General features: G+C 48.6%; 1 protein-coding gene across 1 annotated transcript in view; it reads left to right on the top strand.

Annotated features, from left to right (window-relative positions):
• Window positions 1-20,995, top strand: part of GRIK3 (glutamate ionotropic receptor kainate type subunit 3) — a 117,213-nt gene extending 96,218 nt beyond the window's left edge. Inside the window, exons 11-16 of the mRNA XM_054802275.1 lie at window positions 3,919-4,142; window positions 9,017-9,135; window positions 11,887-12,104; window positions 19,022-19,244; window positions 19,483-19,733; window positions 20,801-20,995. Of these exons, the coding sequence (XP_054658250.1) occupies window positions 3,919-4,142; window positions 9,017-9,135; window positions 11,887-12,104; window positions 19,022-19,244; window positions 19,483-19,733; window positions 20,801-20,995 (1,230 nt within the window). The remainder of the gene's footprint in view (window positions 1-3,918; window positions 4,143-9,016; window positions 9,136-11,886; window positions 12,105-19,021; window positions 19,245-19,482; window positions 19,734-20,800) is intronic.
• Window positions 20,996-21,900: the final 905 nt, after the last annotated feature.

Below are 21,900 nucleotides of genomic sequence, written 5' to 3'. Positions count from 1 at the left end.
GCACGGGGTGCTGGAGCACGGCACAGCACCCAAGCAAGCAGAGCAGGGAGGGGAGCAGAGATAGGACCCGAAGCAGAGCGGAAGAGCAGAACAGCGCTGCAGCCCAGTGCTGGCAGTGGTGGTGGCAAAAGAGACGGAGGGATGAAAGTGTCGACGCTGCCAGACAGACACCTGAATAACAATTAAATAAGTAAAATATGCACTATTTACCTGTCTCTCAGGCAACACACACATAATTAGTTTATGTAAATACCTAACTCAGATTGGCAAAATAAGCACAGAGGCAGCTTATTTTCTTGAATAAATATTTATCTTGGTGCTTATGGTGTTTGTGGGCTCTGCTGTGACCAGCCGTCACACGCGGCTTTCCCCCGGCAGAGGTTGGGTGCTGCAGGATTTCCACAGTGACCGTGGCTGTGCAAGAGCTGTTCTGACCCACAGGCCACATTCCCATCATAACCGAGAACTCGAAGATAAGGCTTAGCATTTTCTGATAAAAGCCAAATATCTCTGCAGAGAATACAATCCTCCATCCACTGAACGCCTGCTGAACTCACATCAGTTCCACCCAAGTGAAAATGCTGTAACACTGGGTGAATAAGGAGATCCAAACCCTTCAAGGTGTGTTAGTGAAGTGTCTGCGTTTGGTGTGTAGCTGCCTTGGCAAAATTCATCTTTCTGGCCTCAATTCAGCAGAACACTTAAGAACATACATAAGACTTGGAAGGTGTGCAAGCTCCAGTAAAACAGAAGCGTGTGCTTAAGTGGTTTTGCTGGATAAGGGCCTTTAAGCCACTGGCACTTGTTATAATTCCTCATTTTCAATAAAATCCATCTTACTGTGCGACAGCAAAAAAGTTGGGGCTGAGGGGAGGAAGCAGTCAGGGCCTGCTAATTGACTTCATGGTTTGTAATGTCAGAGCACGACAAATGAAAGCTTCACCCTTGGTGGGTTTTGATTTAGATCCTCTCAGTCAGCAAACCCTTAATTAGAGGCCACCTTCAGAAAAATCTGCATTGATAAAAAGGATATCGAAGTGCAGCCCCGTACTGCCTTTAACAGCTCAGGACACCACACCAGCCTGGGCTCCATCCTGCCTGTGCGGGACATTTACTGCCAAGGACACGGGGCTGTGATCAAATCACAGGAGCTGCTGAAATGACACAGTAAAATTTTATTTCTGCACTAAAAACGTTTTGATCCTTGGGCATCCATGCAGATTCCTCTCTCTTCATTTTCTGCGGTAAAGCATAAACTCCTAGCTGTTATTTAGCTTCCTCTATCATTTTGACAAATTTGGCTTAGGATCTTTCAGACAGGCGGTTCCTAGCGAGCACTGACCACAGAACTGCTCATTTGTTCCCTCCTTCAGAAAAATCCATAGCCAAATCCTTCAGTATCTCCCTCGGTTTTCCCTGTTGAGTCAGGACACCCACACAGAAGTGATGGAGGAGCTAAAATGCTGCATTTCTTTTGACATTTCTGCCTTGTGACTTCAGAGACCGATAAGCCAAAATTCTCAAGCGCGCTGTAATGTGGGGAGAGCGGCCGAGCTACGAACCTGCCGGGCATCCTCTGCCACGACGGGACCAGGGATGCAGACTCTGCTCCTCAGGTGCAGAACTTCACCGTCTGACGCACCGCCAGCATCGCCTGTCCACTTCTAAAACCCACCGTCCTTCAGATTTCATCAGTGTCACCACAGCCACAGCTGGCACAAAAGGGCTCACTGGGAAAATACTGTTTCCATTTTCTCTAAGTTGTGACAAATGCCAGCGATTGAAAAGGACGCTTTCTGTACCAAAATGATTTTAAAATATATTTCTATTCGGAAAGTGAGAAGGAAAGGGAACCAACCAGGGCTCAGCTGAAGAACCATGTTAGAAAAAAAATACATTATTTTTACCCTTGTTAGAGAGTTCCTGAAACTCTTCTGTTCAGGACCTCTAAAGCTACGTCCTTTGGAGAGGAGACCCTTTCATACACACATGGATACGTATGTAATGGATAAAAGCTCATGTAGAAACTCTTCCTATAGAAAAAGGCCTAGATTCTGCTTTTAAAAATATTCTACTGACTTTTGTCACAGATTTGCAAGGTCAAACAAGATCATTAGTCCGACCTTCCTCCACAGCACAGACCAGAGATCTTCACCAATTTCTACAGTGAACCCGTAGTTTCTGCTGGAATAAAGCATGTTCTAGCAGGACAGCTAATATTGATTTAAAGTTTGCAAGTAATGACAAATCCACTATATCTCTAGGTAATTATCACTCATGGTTAATTTAGAATTTTAATTTTCAGAACCAGATGTGAAATAAATCTTGCACGGGTGTGCTAGGCACCTGGCATGGAGGGAGGTACTGCTCGGCTCCAGACACGTAATTTATGTGCCTGCATTTCCCCTGAAGTCAGTGACACCAAAAGTGTGATTCGCAAACGCCAAGCCAGGCAGCTGACATTGAGGCAGCCTTGGATGTACGTACTGAAGGGTTTTTTAGAACCTGAATGAATGTTTAGTGAGAGGAACAAATGCAGCTCTTAAGCAACAGAAAGAGGTTGTATATGGTCGCGCACTGGATCTAGCGCAGAAATTATTAAATAACAGAAATAATAAGAAACACAATTCATCCAAGAAGCCAGGATGAAGAATATGCTCAGCTGAAACTCCTTGCACAGCTCAGGCAGTACCAGCGTGATGAGCTGTGAAGTCCACCGTTAATTCACAGAACCATCTCCTCGGTGGGGCTCGCAGCCGTACGCCTGGAAGACGACGAGAGGAAGACGACCCGTGTGGGGTTCTGCTCGGTCCCACCAGCCCGGCAGGCAGCGAGCGCTCCCCAACAGCAGCGCTCCTGCCCTGCGCCACGGCTCCCTCAGAACCAGCCATTCAAGTTGTATCATGAAGTCAACAGAGGGGAAAGAAATTGAACCTTTTACCTCATGCTGCTGCAGTGTTACTTCCTGCAACTTCATTCTGGAGTGGCCTCCCTCTGTGACTTTCTCCTCTCGCAGCAACATTGAAAGGAAGGCCAACAAAAACAAATCATCTGCACACAGTGGGATCTGTACACAGCAAACTCTCTGTTGTAAAGAGTTCTGCGGCAAGAAGCAAGCACGGCGAGGATCGCAGATGTTTTATACCATGTTAAGATATAATTGTTCTGACCATCTTAAAGAGCCTGTCGAAAGGAGCTCATTGCACCTGGGCAAAAGCTGCGGGGACTGGAACATCTCTGTGGTCTGCGCTGTATTTCACAAGCTAACACCAACTGAGAATCTATACAATGAAAGTCCTAGAGTATAATTAGCAAACAGCAGTTTTGCTCTCCAGCTCACTTGATTTAAATCTGGGACAACTCTCTCAGAGATGGTAAACACATCCACACCACCACCTCCAGAATCTCACCCAGCGCGTTCTGGAGACCCTGCATCTGTGTTGGGGTTTTGTTTAGGTGATGAAAAGTATTTGTAATAACGAGATCATATTATATCGGGTGTTCTTGTGCCTAGGGCACACAGATCAGTCCCTGGTCCCTTTACCTGGAGGACTTTGGAGAAGAGCTAGTGAGCTGAGCTGCCCAAACACCGTTCGTGTGCCACGAGCGCAGCTCTGACGACAGCTCCGCGTTTGCCAGCCCGTACAGCAGGACTCCTGCTCTGAGGGAAGTCCAGCCCGTGCCAGGCGCAGAGGGCCCTGCCTGCCCCGGGAGGGGGGCTGGAGGTCCAGTCGGGCTCTGGCGGAGCACAGGGCAGACGCACCCCGTGCACAAGGGGAGGGGGAACCCCAGGGCTGCGTTTTGGGGAGGTTTTGCCGCAATACTGCAGTGTGACTGCTGTGGGTGGGTGTTTGTAAGGGGATGGATGGAAACACCTCAGTTTCCAATGCCTTCTTTCTCTCTCTGTGTTGCGCACAGAAAGCTGATCTGGCCGTTGCTCCTCTCACCATCACCCACGTTCGGGAGAAAGCGATAGACTTCTCCAAGCCCTTTATGACCCTGGGGGTCAGCATCCTGTACCGGAAGCCCAACGGGACCAACCCCAGCGTCTTCTCCTTCCTCAACCCCCTGTCTCCTGACATTTGGATGTACATCCTCCTGGCCTACCTGGGGGTCAGCTGCGTGCTGTTCGTCATAGCCAGGTAAGGGGACGCCGGTGCCACCCCACCTGACTGCCATCACGCCACATCTGCTGCCATGCGACGATGTCCTCCCCGTGCTCGGACCTGTTGTGCTGCCTGGTGTGTCGCGGGGATCCAACCACCCAGTGGGAGCTGCAGCATTAAACCCGGGTCATTAATGAAATTACGTTTGGTCCATTACCCAAAGGCAGGCGGGTCTCTTGGCGGGGGGTTGCTCACGACTGCCACACTCCCGTGGTCTGTGTTCCCTTTCGGACCTGTATCTCAGCATGGCTGTAGAGGTGATACAAACCCCGTGGTGAAAATTAAAGATGAGCTATCCACAGGGGAAATTTGTTTCCTCCTTTGCCAGCTCCAGCCTGGGTTATATCCTTTGTACTGCTTTACCATACTAAATGTGCTTGTGTTTGTTTGCTTTATTAACATAAACCTCTAAGGCTCTTTTGCCATACCAGGGCAGGCAGTTCCACAGATTTAATAGACTTCCAGTACAAAAGAATTTTAAAATGCGTTTTCTTTTATGATTTTAGAAATTCTGTTGCCTTTCCATTTCATTAGCACCTCCCTGGTATAATGAAGGGTAATTTCCCCGCTCTGTATTGTTCACCATTCACGCTCCTGTTAGGTCGCTTCTCACCCACCTTCTCCAGGGAGAAGCCCAGCCTCTCTGCTGTGTCCTGGACACAAAGCTCGTGTCCTGCACCACTTTCAGCTCCTGTCCCTGAACCCTCCACCAGCAAAGCTCCCACAAAACCTTCCCTATATCAAAAGAATGGAAAACTCGTTGCTACGGATCAGACAATGTGCCTGTTTACAAAATTAATATGCATCTGATTAGCATATTTAAAACCTCTATATTTAAAAGCGGCAGAATTTGCATGTATTTGCATGTGTTATTAATTTCACAGAGTCTTTGATGAGACACACAGTCCATGGCCACTCTCAATGTGTGATTCCACCTTTTCAAACCAAAACGAAGCACTTGCCTCCCTCCTGCGAGGCAGCTGCCCTCCCCGGCCATGTGCAGCCCTTGCTGGATGCTTAAATATTTTGTGTAAACACCATGCCCAGGGAAGTTTCCTAAGCACAATCTGCAGTTAGACACTCATTTCTCATTTTTCCCTGTTCAAGTTATGCCAGTGGTGCCTTCAGAAACCTCCACACCTTGGACCAGGGCTCTGTGCAGACCCTGTCCTCCAAGGGCTGCTGTGCTCTGTTTTCCTCCGAGCATCCTTCAGCAACCAGTTTCTATCCAATCCACTGACATCAATCAGATAGTCAAAGTAAAGATTAAATACGAAACTGCAGCACCAGAATCCATTAACCCTCATGTTACAACAAATCTGCAATTTTCAACATCCCTCAGGTCCACAGAGGCATTTAGAGATGATTTCCTGAGTTTACTATGCAATATCCTAATTACACGTAACAGCAGTTGTCAAAGCAAACTCGGCTTAGCAGACAGTATTAGTGCTCCAAACCATCTGGGATGGCAAAGCAGCTACATCACCTGAACCTTCCTCTGCAGAGGTGCAGAGCTGGAGAGGTTCCACTTCACCCTTAGAGGACACAGGCAGCCTTCCACGTTCAAGATTTTAATTGCAGTCGTTCTCCTCCCTAGCCTTTGCAACGCAGCTCCATCAAATGGAGATACACCTGGTCTCCAGGCACTTCCCGAGGTCCCACAGAAGCTGTCCGAGCACGGACGGCTTTGCAGGCTGTTTGCACAGTGCTCCCTGGGAGCAGAGCCCTGGGCTCTGCCAGCATTGCAGTACAAACAGCAACTCATGAAAACAACCTCAGAGATCGTGTCAGAACGCACAGAACTGGCAGCAGGTATTACCATGGTACGAAGCCGAGAGCGCCGTTGCCATTAACGCATCTCCCCACCTTCCCGTCAGCTCTGTCCCGCAGACCCCCCTGGCCACAGGCAACTGCTGGGCAAGTGGCCAGGGACCACACAAGATGCAGGACAGTTGGGCAAAAGGCTGCTGCCCCCTTTGTCCTGCCCCAAGCGAAGCCCCTGGGAAGAGTCGGGGACTCCAGCGGGGCAGGATGAGGTGCTCAGCGGTTTTGCTTTGTGTCAGAGAGGAACCAGACGCTCTCAGCAGGAAAAGACACTCGCCTGGGAAAATGAACCCGAGGTAATTATGAAAAGGAGAAATATTGCGATGACTGATAGAACTCCTGCACTTTATGTCTCTGCTAGCCATGCAGAACATAGCTAGATGGGCTCTGCTGCCATAAAGTATTAGACGGCTTGTGCAGCTTGGAATGACAATTCAAATACAATTTTACATTTATGAGTTTATTTTTCCCAACTCATATAATAGCCAAATCCAGCCCAAATTGTCCAGATCCTACTTTCTTCTGTCTTCCTATTCTTTCAAAGAACACCAAGTATTTGGTCTAATTAAGGTTCTGCAGGAAGGATCTTTTAACACAGAGAGATGAAGAGCAAGAGATTTCATGTGGAAAATATTTACCACTTTCAGAAGTAATGGAAACAATATTTGCTTTTAACACCAGCAAGGCCTCTAAAATTCAGTTCTCAGGAGAAAACCATGGTCAAAATAGCAAAGCCTTAATTCAGAGACATGAGTCTCCTGAACTAGGCACCAGAGTCCTCTGCTGACGCTATCATCATAGGTCAATGCCACTTAAAAGCAACTTAGGGACTATTTAGAGGCAGGCAAAGGATGTATTTGATCCATCTCCCCTTTTAATCAGTCTTTCTTAGTTATTGATGGAGCCTCTGCTCCTAACCACCCCAGCCCCCAAAGAGCAATAAACACCAGCAATTTATAAGGCTTCGTGGGGGGTAATTTGTCTGGTAACTCCGGCGTGAGGTTGCGAGTGGGCTGTGCAGCTGGCTGATTTGAATTGTCACCTGTCCTCAGACTCACAAGGCCTTCAAATTACAGCTAATCACCTTTGGGTGCACAACGGGGCGGGTGGGTTTAACATTCATCTTAATTGGAACGAGGACTGGGTCATCCATAAGAAATTTCTCTGGAGATGCAATTTAGACTCAAAAGTATTTTGCGTTAGATCTTTAAACCTACTTTGAAATGCTCCCGTTTCCCTGCCAAAAAGGCCAAGAAGAGACAAGAAAATAATCACAGGTTTTGATGAAATATTTCTCAGATCCCGTTCTGCACCTGAGGAGGGGGGAGCCAGCCCACGGTGCATCCTGAGCAGCCCCCATTTATTATGGCTCCAGCTGTATGGGGTCAACGAGCTTTGCTCGCTTCTTCCTTCATTACCCCTCTGTTACCGCTAATGGTCCCACTCGCTTTTCAAGCACCGAAGACTCTGTCGCTGCTTTGCAGTTTTCTGAATATTTCTCTGTAATTTGAGCAGCACCAGTAGGTTTTCACTCAGAGACCTTGAAGTTCTTCAATGTGTCATCTTGTCAGGCTCATTTGATCTTACCAATTCCTTTTCCATTTTATATTCTTTCATTGGCAGCCCAAGAAAGTTTTCATCTAATTCTTGAACTCTGCCTTTATTCGACAGAAAGGGCTCAGGCGCCATCCTTTATACACCTCTGGCACAAATTTACAGCAAGTTTAAAGGAGGAGGCAGCATGTAAAGCCAGGTCTGAATTCAGCCTGATTCTCGTTTTCCTTTCTGATTTACTCTTATTTAAAAAAGCAGAGGGAGGTGGGCAGTAAGAACAGCTCAGCCATTACCTGGACAAACAAGCGGGATCATGGAAAATAGAAGCAAAAAGAGGGACAGATGTACCCAGGATGAACTTTTCTAAAACTGCAAGCCCTGTGCACTGCACCTGGTCCACGCCCCACGATGGGGTCTTCCCCACCGGCACCCTCCTGGGCTCTGCCCCGCTCGGTTCACGTGCCCGGGAACCGTGGCTCCGTGTCTGCGGAACGTCCCCGCGTGTCGGGCTCCAAGGGGAGCCTCACGGCGCGGCTGTGCAGAGCAGAGGCCGGGGCTGGTGTTTGCCAGGGGAGTGTTTTGTGCTGAGAGGCACCTGGGAGAGAGCTGCGGCTCTTTTCTCCAAACACATCCAACTGTCTGATTGAGGGCGCCCGGAAATTAAGCAACAAGACATCTCCTTGGGTAGCAGCATGGCTGGCAGAGAATTGCAGAGAGGAATATCTTCTAATACAAACTGGGGGCTGGGCTTTGAGAAAGGGCTGCTGTGAAGCTACAGGGATTTCAGAAGGAAGCGGAGATGATAATTAATGCCTGGTTCAAAAGCAATTATACCAATTATGTTTTTAATTTAATCTCTGCAAAATTTGGGACTCTTAGAAAATGTAAATAAACAGCTCTAAAAATATTAGCGTCTCTCCTGTTGAGGATCCTCCCCAGATCCTGGCTAAAAGAGCTACATTCACAGCGGTGCTTGCAGGAGAGTCCCCTGCAATACTGCGGTTTGTCCCAGCAACTGCTACAGAACCACTGCAGCATCTCTCCTCAATTGATCTAGAAACGCCATTTTTTCCCACATTTTGGAACTGTTGCATACTAGAGGTTGTGCGTCTCCACCGCATCCCATCCCATAGTCGTGTGCTCCAGCTGCTGTCGTGTGACTTAGTGTTGCAGAGATGATCCGAAGTGACCGAAGGCTTTGGGGAAGCAACCTGAGATACCTCAGAAGGACCTGGCTGCTCAGGTTTCCTTGCTGTCAGCAATGCAGGACATGGGGCTTAGAGCCACGCTGGTCACTTCTGAAAATCTTGGCTGAATTTGTCTTTTTCTTTAACAAGCTGCACAACCGAAGGGGTCAGCAGGCCCTGCACAGCAGCACCAGATGTATTAAGGCTCTTTTTTTCCTGTTCCTTTAGGGTCTTGTCATGCCACATCCCGACTAATGAGCTCTCGCTTTCCATGTGCCGCCGTAGGTTCAGCCCATACGAGTGGTACGATGCTCATCCCTGTAACCCAGGATCAGACATCGTGGAGAATAACTTCACCCTATTGAACAGCTTCTGGTTTGGGATGGGAGCGCTGATGCAGCAAGGTACGGCGGTGCCTCCCCGCCCACACACCCTCCTGCCGGTTCTCCAGCACAGGCCTTTTGTCGTGGCTTTTTAAATTTAAAATTTATTTTGTTTGTGACTTTGTTTGTAACAGGAACGAGATAAAACATCTGAACAGGCACAGAAGCGCTCGTCAGCACGGCTCCCCGCTGAAAGGCGGTGAGGTGTGGGAGAGGGGAGGCAGCTCTCCTCCGGCACCTCCTGGGACCCGCCGTGCTGGGAAGCGCTCGGCGCCCACTGCTCCCAATGGAGACGTGCCCACGGCAGCGCAGCGCCCACGGGAGCCGCTCCCCAGGGAGCCGCGTGCTCGGCAGGCAGCCTCTGGCTGGGGCCAAGGCCAGCAAAGGGCTAACGAGACAATAATCTCACCAGGGGAACTGGCTGCCATCTGCAGCTCAGGAGCTCTTGGCGACCGTGTCTGTTGTTATGCGCTCACTTTGAACTTCATCTCCACCCAGACACCCACTGAGCCGTGTCGGTTCGCCTGCACTGCAGGGATGGAGAAACGGAGGGGGCCGTGTGCCAGGGCCGAGCCCTGTCTGGGGCAGCAGGAAAAGGTCCAAGGCTTTTATGCCAAGAAAGCCATCCGATTTCTTCTGTGTCAGAGCAGGCCAGAGCTTCTCACTCTTTTTTTTTTTTTTTTTTGACACCTGCTTCTATTTGTACTTTCTGCCTTCTGCGGGTCAAAGCCCCCATCCCAGGAGCTCACCCCGCAGCTCCCGGGACAGACCCACCGCTGGCCCAGCGAGGCAGAGCCCCAGGAGCTGCAGCTGGCTGCTGGCACACACGTGCCACTGCATAACAATAATTACTATTAATGAAGCGTGCACGCTCTGGCAGGTGTCAGAAGGAGCAGCTCCCGAGCCTGCCGTCTGGAAGCACACAGCTACATGATGGAGCAGTGGTGTGTTTGCACGTGTGCTGCTGCTGGTGTGCAGAGGAGCACCCACCCCCGTGCCCGAGGAGGAACACTGCCTTGGTCTCCCTCAGCTGTTTAATTCACCAAACTCAGCAGCATCCCACAGATTCTGCAAATTCCTACTTCTGTTAATTCAAGCCATTTGTTTAATTTCAGGATCTCTGTCCTGGCTCCCTCTGTTTTAAATCAACTTTTACAGAAGTCAGGGCATCTTGCCCGCTGGTCCGTCTCCATTTTCATCCTCATCTGGTCCTTCTGCACATTGTGAAATGGCCTGAAACTCCCTCTGGCGCAGGGTGAAGGCTGCTGGGGCAGAGAGGATGGCGAGGGCTCCTCCAGCAGCTCTCCCTGGCAGCCGCTGCGTGCGAGACTGAGCTTTTTCAGTGTTACTGGTGCGACAGGGACCTTAGAAGTGGGATATGGATGGGATTACATTCATATAAGTGGATGGAAGAGAGCAAATAGAATATGTATAGATGGAATGAATAGAGTAAATCTGTTAGGATGACAGCAGAGGGGGAGCTTGTGAGCAGCTCTGAACAAGGAACAAAATTCAGCTGTGATCTAATTGCAGAAAGTCCAGGAATAGAAATAAGCGGAAAATGTCAAACATTTGTCACACTTCAATTTACTGTGTATCAGTCATTATACCCAGAGAGCAAAAGAACCACAGCATTGGCTTGGTGGCATGCACAGTGCTACTGCTCCGCGCTCCTCCTACGCCACCGCTGCAGCGTGTAACAGAGATTCTTCCCAGATCTTGGCTGCCCTGATGGACAGTGACAGTTCCCAGCAAGACGGTTTAGCAGGATGAATCATCCTCTTATCAGATGCTGATAAATGAAAAGAGCTGTATTCTTTTTAACTCTATTCTGCATCTAAGAAGAAAAAAATATCAAAGCTAGACTGATGCCACACCATCCAATGCATCAAAGGGTGAAGATGGAATGGGAAAGAAGTGGGATCTTGAGAAGAACTGAAGCAGCCCTCGATATCCAAAGCTCCTCTGCTTCCTGGTGCCTCCGTGCCGCACTCAGATAGGAGAAAAGCTACACTCCATGCTATGCTTTGATGCCACAGTGCTTAAAATTGCTTTGCAAGCCCAATCTTTGTTCCAAATTCCAGGTTGGAGATATCCTCTGAACACAGCTGTTTCAAACCCAAAGCTCCTTCCTGGCTTTAAAAGATGTCTTGGGCAATTACAAAAATAGCACAACCCATTTAGTCCTTCATGTCTGCTCAATAAAAGTCATTCCAGACCTGTTACACCTTTTATGCTGTAACATCTCCTGCTTCCCTACTTCTAACCAGTATTCAAAGTACTGGACCCTGATAGTTCCTTTCTCTCACTGTCTGATTTTTTTTTAAACCTTGTGTATTTGAACACACTCCCTAGAGTGAGTCCTTTGAAAAGTAATCCATATAAAAGCAAAGCACTTTTTAAATGGCAGAACAAAACACTCATAAAAGTTCATAAATGGCTTGCTATTTAAATCTCATAAAAGCAGCCTAGTTAATTACTTCAGTTTGAATGTTTCCTGTAAATTGTGCACTGTACCCAAGGTCAGCAATAACGGGAGAGGGTTTCTCTACAAATGCTACAAAAAACCCACTGACTTCCTTGCATGCAAGATGTCTGGATGATTTGCCTCAAAAACAGTTGGCTTTAATTGCATAGCTCGTACAGTTTTGACAGTGAAACCTAATCCTTTATATCTATATGTATGTGTGTAATGTACGTACGTATATATAAACCGAGTCCTTTCTCTCTGTTTCCTCTTCCCTCCTCCTCCTCCCCCCTCTCCCACCCCAGGCTCTGAGCTGATGCCCAAAGCACTGTCTACACGGATCATCGGTGGCATATGGTGGTTCTTCACCCTAATTATCATCTCGTCCTACACGGCCAACCTTGCCGCCTTCCTGACGGTGGAGAGGATGGAATCCCCCATCGACTCGGCAGATGACTTGGCAAAGCAGACAAAAATAGAGTACGGAGCAGTGAAGGATGGAGCTACTATGACCTTCTTCAAGGTGAGCCCAGGCAAAAGCTTTCTACCATCCAGGCAGCTGCAACGCTCTCAGGCCAACGGGAGCGAGAACAAAGAACCAAAGGCAAAAAGCCTCCTGCGCCACCACTGCTTCTCCTTACAAGCAGGTTGTTTCACAGTCTCGCGTCCTTGTCCAGACCTTGACCCCTGTCGGTTTAGCTTACCTAGACTCACATCATGGCTAATTTCCCCTCTCCCTGCTGCTAACTGAAGTCACAATTACAACCTTTTATTGATTTTACAGCTTCAGAGACTGTACCCGATATTGGCTCAGACACCCTAAAATGAAGCACATATTAGGCACAACAGGACAGGCATATCTTACATCAAAGTCCTACAGAAAAATCCTACATTCCCCAAAGTATCTTCCCTACTTCACACCCCAACCATGGCAGCTCCGGTCTCTGCAGTAACAGTTCCACAGAGGCTGACCTGGCCTTCAGGGGCAGAGAAGAGAACAAATGCAACCGAAACCTGGCCAGATGTTGCAAAAGGCTCTCCCTGACCAGTATTTTTTACAGCTGAAATATCTTTCTTGTCCTTCAGGTACTCACATTAATGTAGACAAGTTTTATTAACCTCTGGAACCCTGTGCAAGATAACACCACTGATGCATCAGAATCAAATTACATTACTTTCTTCTTTTTAAAGTATAATTAATTTCAGAAGTTAGCACTGCAGAGGAGGGTGCTAAGAGCATTCCTATTTCACTATTGCCTCAAAAATGGGAAGAAACGGAGAGACTTAAAAAGACCTTTAAAGCCACAGCTGGCCCGTAAAAACACACTTTAAAAAAAAAAAGAGTGAGAGAATACAGGAATAGAAATGAAGGGTGATTAATCTAAGGAATGATCACCCTGGCTTAGAGAGGAATTTAAATTCAACGATGAACTCAGAAGCCGCCTTCCAAGGGAGGGTTGGGAGATCCCTACGCAGGCGATGCAGGGTCCCAGCCACGCTCCCGGGAGCTCCGGCCCCTGCGGCGGGCTCAGGGCTGCAGCACTCCGGCGGTGCGACGCTTTGGTTCTCCCATCAGCAGGGCGACGGGAGCACTGGCAGATCAGAGCCTCTGGCTGCGGGAACAGGGCTGCCTCCCCCCGCGCCTCTTAATCCTTCTCCCTCCGGTCACCCTAATTCAGAAGGAAATGCGTGGGCCGGAGAGTGACAAACATACTTCATGCTTTAAAAAGCAGGTTGTGTCTGGAATACCGCAACAATTTGAATAGGCACAGTGTAAAGGCAGCTAGACTAGGCTGTCAGCAGTTTAATTGCCAAGACTCATTAGAGGAAGCGAATGTGCTGAATTTTAATAACAAGAAACAGCAGCATTCTTCTGCAACTTTTCTTGGCTATGGCTTGGTTAAGGAGCCACTACACTTTCCGAATCTCCATGCTTACTTTGACAGGCAGCAACACGGGTTGGTAAAGAAACATGGAGGATTTCATTTGGTTTTATCTTTAATTATTCTGGGAAATTAAAATGTTGCACAGAATAGCAGGTTGCTGCTGGTTAGTTTGCTTTCTGCAGTGGAGCTGGTGCCTGCAGTTTTGTCTTTGGCGTGGTCAGATGCATTGCGTCACCTTCCAAAAGCAATATAAACCTAGAACAGCTATCAGGAAAAGACAGACTTCTGGTGTGTTTTAACTACTCTTTCCAATAAGAGTTTTATATAGGAATAAAAGGAAATTGTCTTTTTAAAAAATCATCAAGGACACAGTATATTTATTGTTTTGTATCATTATCCATCAGAATAATTCTTCAGGCTTCTAACAGGCATTTGGCAGGGTTTATCGATGTGGTGTATTTTCCTTTTTCTTTTTTATTATTATCGTTGTTTGGAGATGAATTCTCAGGGATGTCCCTTCTGACAAGCATTTCGATTACTGGAGCAGCGGGAGCGCTCGCGTGGGATGCCATGTTCACTTTTCCGTCGTGTACAGAGAAGTACGGGGGAGCCAGAACTTCTCCCACCGCTCGGCGAGGTCTTTGTCGAATGACTGGGCAAACCCGCGGTGGTTTCAGTGCAGCGGCTCTGCACGGGGACATCTGTCAAACAGCAGAAGGTCGGGGGGACAGAGCAACGGGCCCCTCCGGTGTCTGCTGAGGTCTGCGCTCCCTCCGGATGGGTGGGACTGAAGGCACGGCCAAGCGCACGAGGCTTCACGTCACCGTCCCCCACTCTGCTAAAAGGGGGTTACGCAGGCTGCTGGGTGACTGCTGCCCTTGACAAGCTCCTGCTGGGCCAGCACTCCTGCAGTCTGCGGAACGGGCTGTCGTTGCTGGGACAAAAGGTGGATGGCGGCATCCTGGCTGGAATCCCCCCGTACCCACTTTGTCGATTATCCGCTAGGACTCAGCCGACATTGCTACGTTGCTCCTTGTATGACTGTTCCCCAAAGTTGTTCCCTCACATTAGGAACTCACTCCCCCGCATCTCCATGTCAAAGAAGCTGCAAACCACCTACACTGACCCCCCCATTGCAGCCTGGGCCCTGCGGCTCCTTCGTCTATGCTCCGATCCCAGAGCTGGGCTTAGGGAGCAATGGGAAACGGAAGAGGAAGGCAAATGCCTTGCACGCTGCTCCCCGAGACGGTTCCCAACGCGCCAACCCGTTTTCTGCCTGTGGTCAGGCTGAGCGAGGGTTCCTGCAGAGCTCACTGAAGTCACCGCAGAAGACCCCTGCTGAACCAAGCCAAAACACGTCTCTGGGGCAGACCCACGGCCAGCGATCCTGCTCGCACAAAGGTTTTGCCGGTGCAGCTGAGCCAACCAGCCACGGCGAGTGGGAAGCAGAAGAGACGGTTTTATCAGCCACACTGGCAGATTTCAACTTAATGAAAAGAACTTTGGAGAGGCTATTTATTCGCTGGCAATGCAGATCAAGTTACAGGAATAAACACAGATCAATTAATTTAGGAACAGCATCTAGCATTCATTATAAATCATGCCAGAAATCCTTCATATCTTGCAAAGGATGCTGTCTCTCCCTGAACAAATGCCAGGTTTAATGTGCAGTTTGGAGTACGAGTGTGAGTGTGTGTGTATGTGTGTACATATATATTCACTTGTACAGAAATGTTAAATCCTCAAGAGTAAGTATCTTCAGTTGGTGAAAATCAATTTATTTTTTCATACAAGCTGGAATTGAAAATCTTAAGCCTGAAAGTTACTTTCTTGCCAATTCCACTGATAAAAAAGCATATATGTCTTGGCAAGATGCCTTGTAGTGGCTCCTCTAAACTATTCCATTAATTTATTTGGGTGACTGGTCTTGAAGCATTGGTTATTAAAGGTAGCTTCTGAGCTGTGACTCTGAAGAATGAATTTAGAGGCGTTCCTAGTGTCGTTGGCAATTGCTGCATTCAGAGGGGCTGGTACTCAGCTCTCCATGCATGCATCTCATTTAGTAATAACGCAGGGTTTTATTAAGATGCAGAGAACAGCAGACCAGATTCTGATCTTATTTATCCCGATCGAAAGGAGGAGAAGCTCCCCTCACCTGAATCGGTGGGAGAGCTGTAAGCAGAAGGGAGACACGATCACCCTGGTGTGAACCCTGGCTGCAGGGATCAGCAGCGTTAAACTACCGCCTTTGTTTATTAGCAATAATCTCCATCATTTCAAATGTTCAGGAGTTCATACCTCTGGAATTTCTCTGCCAGGAAGAAGTCAGTGTCAAGCCATTTATCTTAATGCTTCAGAGCAACCAAGCAGTTCCTCCTCTTCTGCCTTTGGCAGCGAAGTTGTCCCTGCGGGGACCTGGGGACCCTCCAGAGGACACGGGGGCACAGGAGGGTCTCTCTGCCTGCCACCAACTCACATTTCTTTTATGCAGCCCATAAAAATAAATCATGATTCCATAGAGAAGAAATTTGCACCTAGCCACAGCGCAGCAAATGTTCTCAGGTAACGTCCTCCAAATTCCCATAAATAAGTGACCACCGTTGCAGCATGGCTGAAGTATTCTGAGAGGAGGAGAGGGAAGGACAACTTTTCCCCTAATAGGAAAAAACATCCAGTGGTTGAATTAGGTGTGAGCTGGAGCACTGTACACTCCTCACCACAGTTGCTCCTGCAATTTTTGATTGATGACTGCTCTCACAATGACTGACAATTGCTTCTAAATTGGACTTTTAACAAATAGCCAGGTCTATCAAACTGCTGGTGCTGTGCTGAGAATTACGGCTGGTGAATTTTCACTTGGAACAGGAGTGTTCTTATCTCATGTTAGCTAAGTTAAAGAAACTAATAGGAAATAAATTCCCAGTTAGGAGGTGGCAGGTTTTAGACTACGGGGAGAGCCTGAGATTGCCTTGAGCAGAGACGTGTGCGGGGCCGCGCTGCCTGCACCGAGGGCTCGACCTGCCCTCCCCGAAGGAGCTAGCCTGCCTTATCTTTGGGGGAGATGAGGCCACCGCAGCCAGCAGCACTTTGCTGCGGGGGGACAGCCCTTCCTCGCCAAGGGGCTCGCCCCCGTGTTGCCGGGTCTTTCTTTCGGCCGTTTCACTAGGCTTGGGAAGCAGCGACAGGTAACTCCGGCCTGTGCCGAGCCCTCGCCCCGGTGTGCTCCAGCACAGAGGGTGCCCACCCTGCCACGGGTGCCCCCCACCCAGGATGCCCGGAGGGGGCTCGAAGCAGCGCAGCTGGGGCAGGGAAAGCTGGGCTCCTCCTGGCATTTCAAAACGCAATTAAGTCCTTTCAGCTGGTCAGAAGCAGTGATTTAGGAAGAGAAGAGAAAAGTGTTTTTTTCTCTTCCAGGGAACCCTGTCTCATGTAATTTAAGTTGCCTGAAGAGCTACAATGCCTCATGCAAGTCCTATTAGCTTCACTAAATGCAGCCTATTGATTTTTTGCCAGTTTATTTTGCTCTATGCTTTAAACTGGGAGAACACTGATGTTGTTTAAGAGCTCTGTGTCAACACCCAAGGAGCGTTAAATGCAGGAAGAGAAGGAGAGAAAAGGAGAGGCAGTGAACCCAGAGGCCTCTGATGTGAACTATATAAATGTTAAACAAGTCGTTATCAGCAAGCGGAGTATGCTATTCATTTCAATTACCCATTGTAATGCACAGATATTTAATAATCCTTTTGGAGGCTACATTTCTTGCTGCTCTTTGAGGTTTGATAGATACCACAAATCTACCTTACAGGCACTGGCCCAGATTTTCAAGTGAGGGAGATTATCCTGCCTCTTGAATGAAGTTTGCTCCGGCACATCCACTACTGCATGTTCATCAAGTGGATTATAACAAGCAAGAGCTTTAACTGAGAAGAAATGAGTCCGTGGGTATTTCAGTCGGGAGAATGAGCGCACCAGGTTAAAGACAGAGGAACAGCCTTTGTCACTGCGCTACGCTAACCAACTTTGGGGCGTTAAGCTTTTGTTTAACTTTTGTTAAACATGCTGAAAAAAAGGAGGTGGACAGGTAAAGCATTTGAAATATAAAACCTTACGAGGGACTTGTTTTCCTAGCTAATTTACCGTTATCATAGCATTGTTATCAGAAGAACCTATGCTGGCACATTTTGGGTGATACTGAAAGGGTGAGGGGGAGATGCGATAGCAGCAGTTGGGATGGGCTGGGGCTCCATCTCCTGCTTTCTTACGGAAGGACAGAGCCTGAAACGGAGATAAACGACAGCTAAACCCGACAGCACAGCTTCTGTCCCAGCGACTCCTCGTGCAGCTGCAGGTGGGCAGTTACCCGTATTCAAGGCAAAGCACAAAGACTTACCAGCCCCTCCAACTTACCAGCCAGCTTCAGGCTCTTGCTAAGCAGTGGCAGGGAAGAGGAGTTTTTGGCTGACTAAGCTGTCTCTTATAAAATAAGAAGGCAAAAAGAGCCCTAGGAAAAACAAGAAATTAGGCAGAAAAGAATGGCACATAAGGAGCTGGCAGGAGCACGAACACAAGCCTCAGTATCCGAGTGCTTTCCCAGAGCTCAGATGGATGTATAGAGCTGGGTTGATGACAGCCACCTTCACCCAAGTGCAGTGACCAACCAAGGAGGTACCTCAAGAGAAAGCTGATGGGCCTTTCCTGGGAAGTCTTTCTAAACTGAAGATGGTTATGTCTTTTGTGACAACCTCCATAGAGACAATTTGGAAGGTGGTCATAGATAAATGGTATATTTCAAATGTTATGGAAAGACATAAAATAACCATTTCTTCTCACCCAACGCATTTTCTAGAAGAAGAAGAAAACATTCACATGAATAGTAAGCCAGAAAACATATTCCTCCTTTTTTAACAGAATGCCTGCTGATAGTGAAAGAATATCTATGTTTATTTTTAGCCGTAAGACAATCTTCTTGAATATTTTCTATGCCTCTGTTTATGTGGATATGTTAAATTTGTTTGGCAGTTGCACATATCTCAGAGGAGACATGTTTCCTTGCGATGCTTGAGGAAAGACAAAAATATAATAGTGCATGCAAAAGAGAAAAACATGCCCTCTGAAATGTTCTCTGTCTTCTCTCATTGTGCAGAAATATTACAGGATAAACAAAATTCTGGTTAGGAAACTAATACATTTAAACAGATATAGTGATAGCCTGTCACACTAGCAAGTGCTGCAGGGCATCAAGGCAGGGTCTTGCTGTTCCTCACTGCAGGGAGCGCACGGCTCGGTCCCACCTCCAGGATAAGGTCTCTGGAGCTGTGAGTGCCGAGCGTCTGCGCAACGGGGAGTGTGCTGAACTGGTCCCTTGTTATGGCAACGCAAAGCCAAACAATGCTGGGCAGTGAAAGTGGAGAGATTTAAGACAAGGTCACATTGGTAATAGTTCCGTTACGTGATCTGTTCTCAAGCTGGTATTATCATTTACTGCAAAGACATGAGGTTTCAGCAAATAGAGGACTAATTTTTACTTTGGGGGTGGGGTGTGTCGTTTTTCCAGAAATCCAAAATTTCCACCTTTGAAAAAATGTGGGCTTTCATGAGCAGCAAGCCCACAGCACTTGTTAAAAACAATGAGGAAGGAATCCAGCGAACCCTGACAGCCGATTACGCCCTGCTGATGGAGTCAACCACCATCGAATACATCACCCAGAGGAACTGCAACCTGACTCAGATCGGGGGGCTCATCGATTCCAAAGGCTACGGGATTGGGACTCCCATGGGTAAGTCACAGCAGTGGGGTTTCTGTAGGTAGCCTGGGAGAGGGGCTAGTTACTGCAAATACAACAGATGGGATTAAGACAGTCCATTCCCAACAGCAAATTTCCAAATACCAAAGCTTATGCTGCCTGCCTGTTGAACAGAGGTCTGAACAGCCCTGCTTAGCGCAGACACATTCCTTGCTTTGCATGATTTTTTTGTCCCACTTTCCCTCTGTGTAATGGTGTTCCCCCTCCCCAGGGTCACCGTACAGGGACAAGATCACCATTGCCATCCTCCAGCTCCAGGAGGAGGACAAGCTCCACGTAATGAAGGAGAAGTGGTGGCGAGGGAATGGCTGCCCTGAAGATGAGAATAAGGAGGCCAGCGCTCTGGGCATCCAAAACATCGGTGGGATTTTCATCGTTTTGGCAGCAGGCTTGGTGCTGTCTGTCTTCGTGGCCATGGTGGAGTTCATCTACAAGCTGCGCAAAACAGCGGAGCGTGAGCAGGTACTGATTTCCTCCGTCTCCCTGCACCGCCACTAGCCCAGCCGTTGAGGATTTTGCACGCTGACCCCAGAGACAGGCAGGGAGACGGGCAGCGGGACTCAGCCCTACCCCTGCTGCCTGGACGTCCAAGCGCCTGCAGCTCGAGGGCTGAAATGCAGCATCCCCGAAATGCCATCCCCTAAGGCTCATTGCTCTGTCCCGCTCCGACAGCCTCAGGTCAGGGGGAAAATCACATCTACTCCGATCAGGGTCATCCGCTGCTGCAGTAACTAGACTAGTAAACAGTTGTAGGGTAATTTTGAGCAAGGCGACACATAAGTCATGAAAATACGGACAGAGGTCCCTGGGAGGGACCTTTCTGAGCTGTTACATCCACTCGCCACTATCACATGCAATCGTGTAGCATATTCCAGGTGTAATGTGTACACACGTGACGTCTCCATCTCTTCTCCCCACTCCTGTTCAAAGAGCCTCAAGGAACTGGGCAGGGTCCACCAGGAAGCCTCATGCCATTTTATCAACTTCTCACAACACCTATACAAACGGCCCATCCCACCCGCAGTGGCTGATTAGTGCTCATGAAACAAGAGGACTGCTTTTATGTTTTACCCTCTTCCTTACATGTCATGGTACAATAAGTGGAAAGTGCATTTGTGTGCATGACCAGAAATCAAAGCAAGCTGCCCGTGTGATGGACTAGATAGATGGAGGAAAACTGCCCACTAGCAAGCCCAGCAGGCTTCGATAGCCCTCTGATTCCCAGCAGATAAATCTACCAGACCCCCAGCAGGGATCACACAAAGCACCGGCACTCCAACGGCCGCCTACAGCTCTGCCTTTTGCAGGGTTTATTTTGTCAAAGGTACAATTCTTGCCAAAGGAGAGAGGGGTCAACCAGACGCCCGTGCATCACTGAAGTCCCACTAAGCACAGCTGATACCTTAAATGCAGCCTAAACCTCATGCTCACCCTCCGCAGAGCCTAGTTTCAGCATCCTCCAGCTCACTGAGAGGTTAGCAGAACATTTTGCCAGGAGTAACGGTGCTTTTTGTCCCTGCTCTCCCCAGCGCTCCTTCTGCAGCGCCGTGGCCGATGAGATCCGGCTGTCGCTCACCTGCCAGCGACGGGTCAAACACAAGCCCCAGCCACCCGTCATGGTGAAGACAGACGCCGTGATCAACATGCACACGTTCAATGACCGACGGCTGCCAGGGAAGGACAACATGACCTGCAACACTGGATTGACACCTGTGTTTCCCTAGGGAATGGGAACGGGGGGGGCGGGAGGGAAGGAACTGCAGCAGACAAGGCTGGATGCACTCTTAAGTAGGGAAGAAAGGATTAAAAAAACAAGAAAAAAACAGAAAAAAAAAGCCTGGTTTGGTTCATTTCAAGAACAAGGCCTTTACAACACAGCTGCATCGATCACCGGCACAGAAGCAAAAACTTCAAAGCACGGACTGTAACACGGGTCTTGGGGCTTTTCTGTTTTGTTTTTGTTATTTTTCATTCCTTTTTTTTTTTTTTAACGCTTAGATTCTACAGGCCTCATGGAGTCCAAACACACTACCATCCAGGAGTCTGATGTTTACATACTGAAAACACACGGAGGCGAAACAGAGTTGAGCCAAACTGACCCTCAGCGGGTAAGGAGGAGCCCCTGAGCAAGGCTTCTTTAGCATGGCAATAAAAGAAACACATTGTCAGGTGCAGCTGAGCAGCCACCTGTGCGACCATCTATTCCACACTGACATACACAGCACGTTTAGGATACGTCGTCCAGGAAGGGGAAAAGTACCTGTGAAGCACGGTGATGGTCAAGGCTGTGCTGGTTCTCAAAGTAGAGAACCTCACGGCTGTGCTGGCCACGGCCACCCGTGGCTGGAAGTCCAGTGGGGCTGTGGTGGGAGAAGGCAACACACGTTCATCAGCAGATCCAAGACATCTGACTACAGAGGGGCGAGTAAGCCTGAACGGAGCAGAACTCCTGGCCAGGGGTGGGATGGCATGGTGTGCACGGAGCTACTGCCATCCCCGAGTGACACCACCCTCACGCCCGGTGCCGAACTCCAGCCCGTGCCCAGGGTGACACCATGATCTCCAGGTACTCAGCTCCTTTACTCTTTCCACAAAGCTCAGTCTCTCCTGCAAAGAAGCACGGAAAGCG

The sequence above is a fragment of the Grus americana genome, chromosome 23, assembly GCF_028858705.1.
Source record: "Grus americana isolate bGruAme1 chromosome 23, bGruAme1.mat, whole genome shotgun sequence".
NCBI lineage: Eukaryota > Metazoa > Chordata > Aves > Gruiformes > Gruidae > Grus > Grus americana.
The sequence above is the reverse complement of the archived record's forward strand: the minus strand, read 5'-3'. Positions and strand labels throughout refer to the sequence as shown.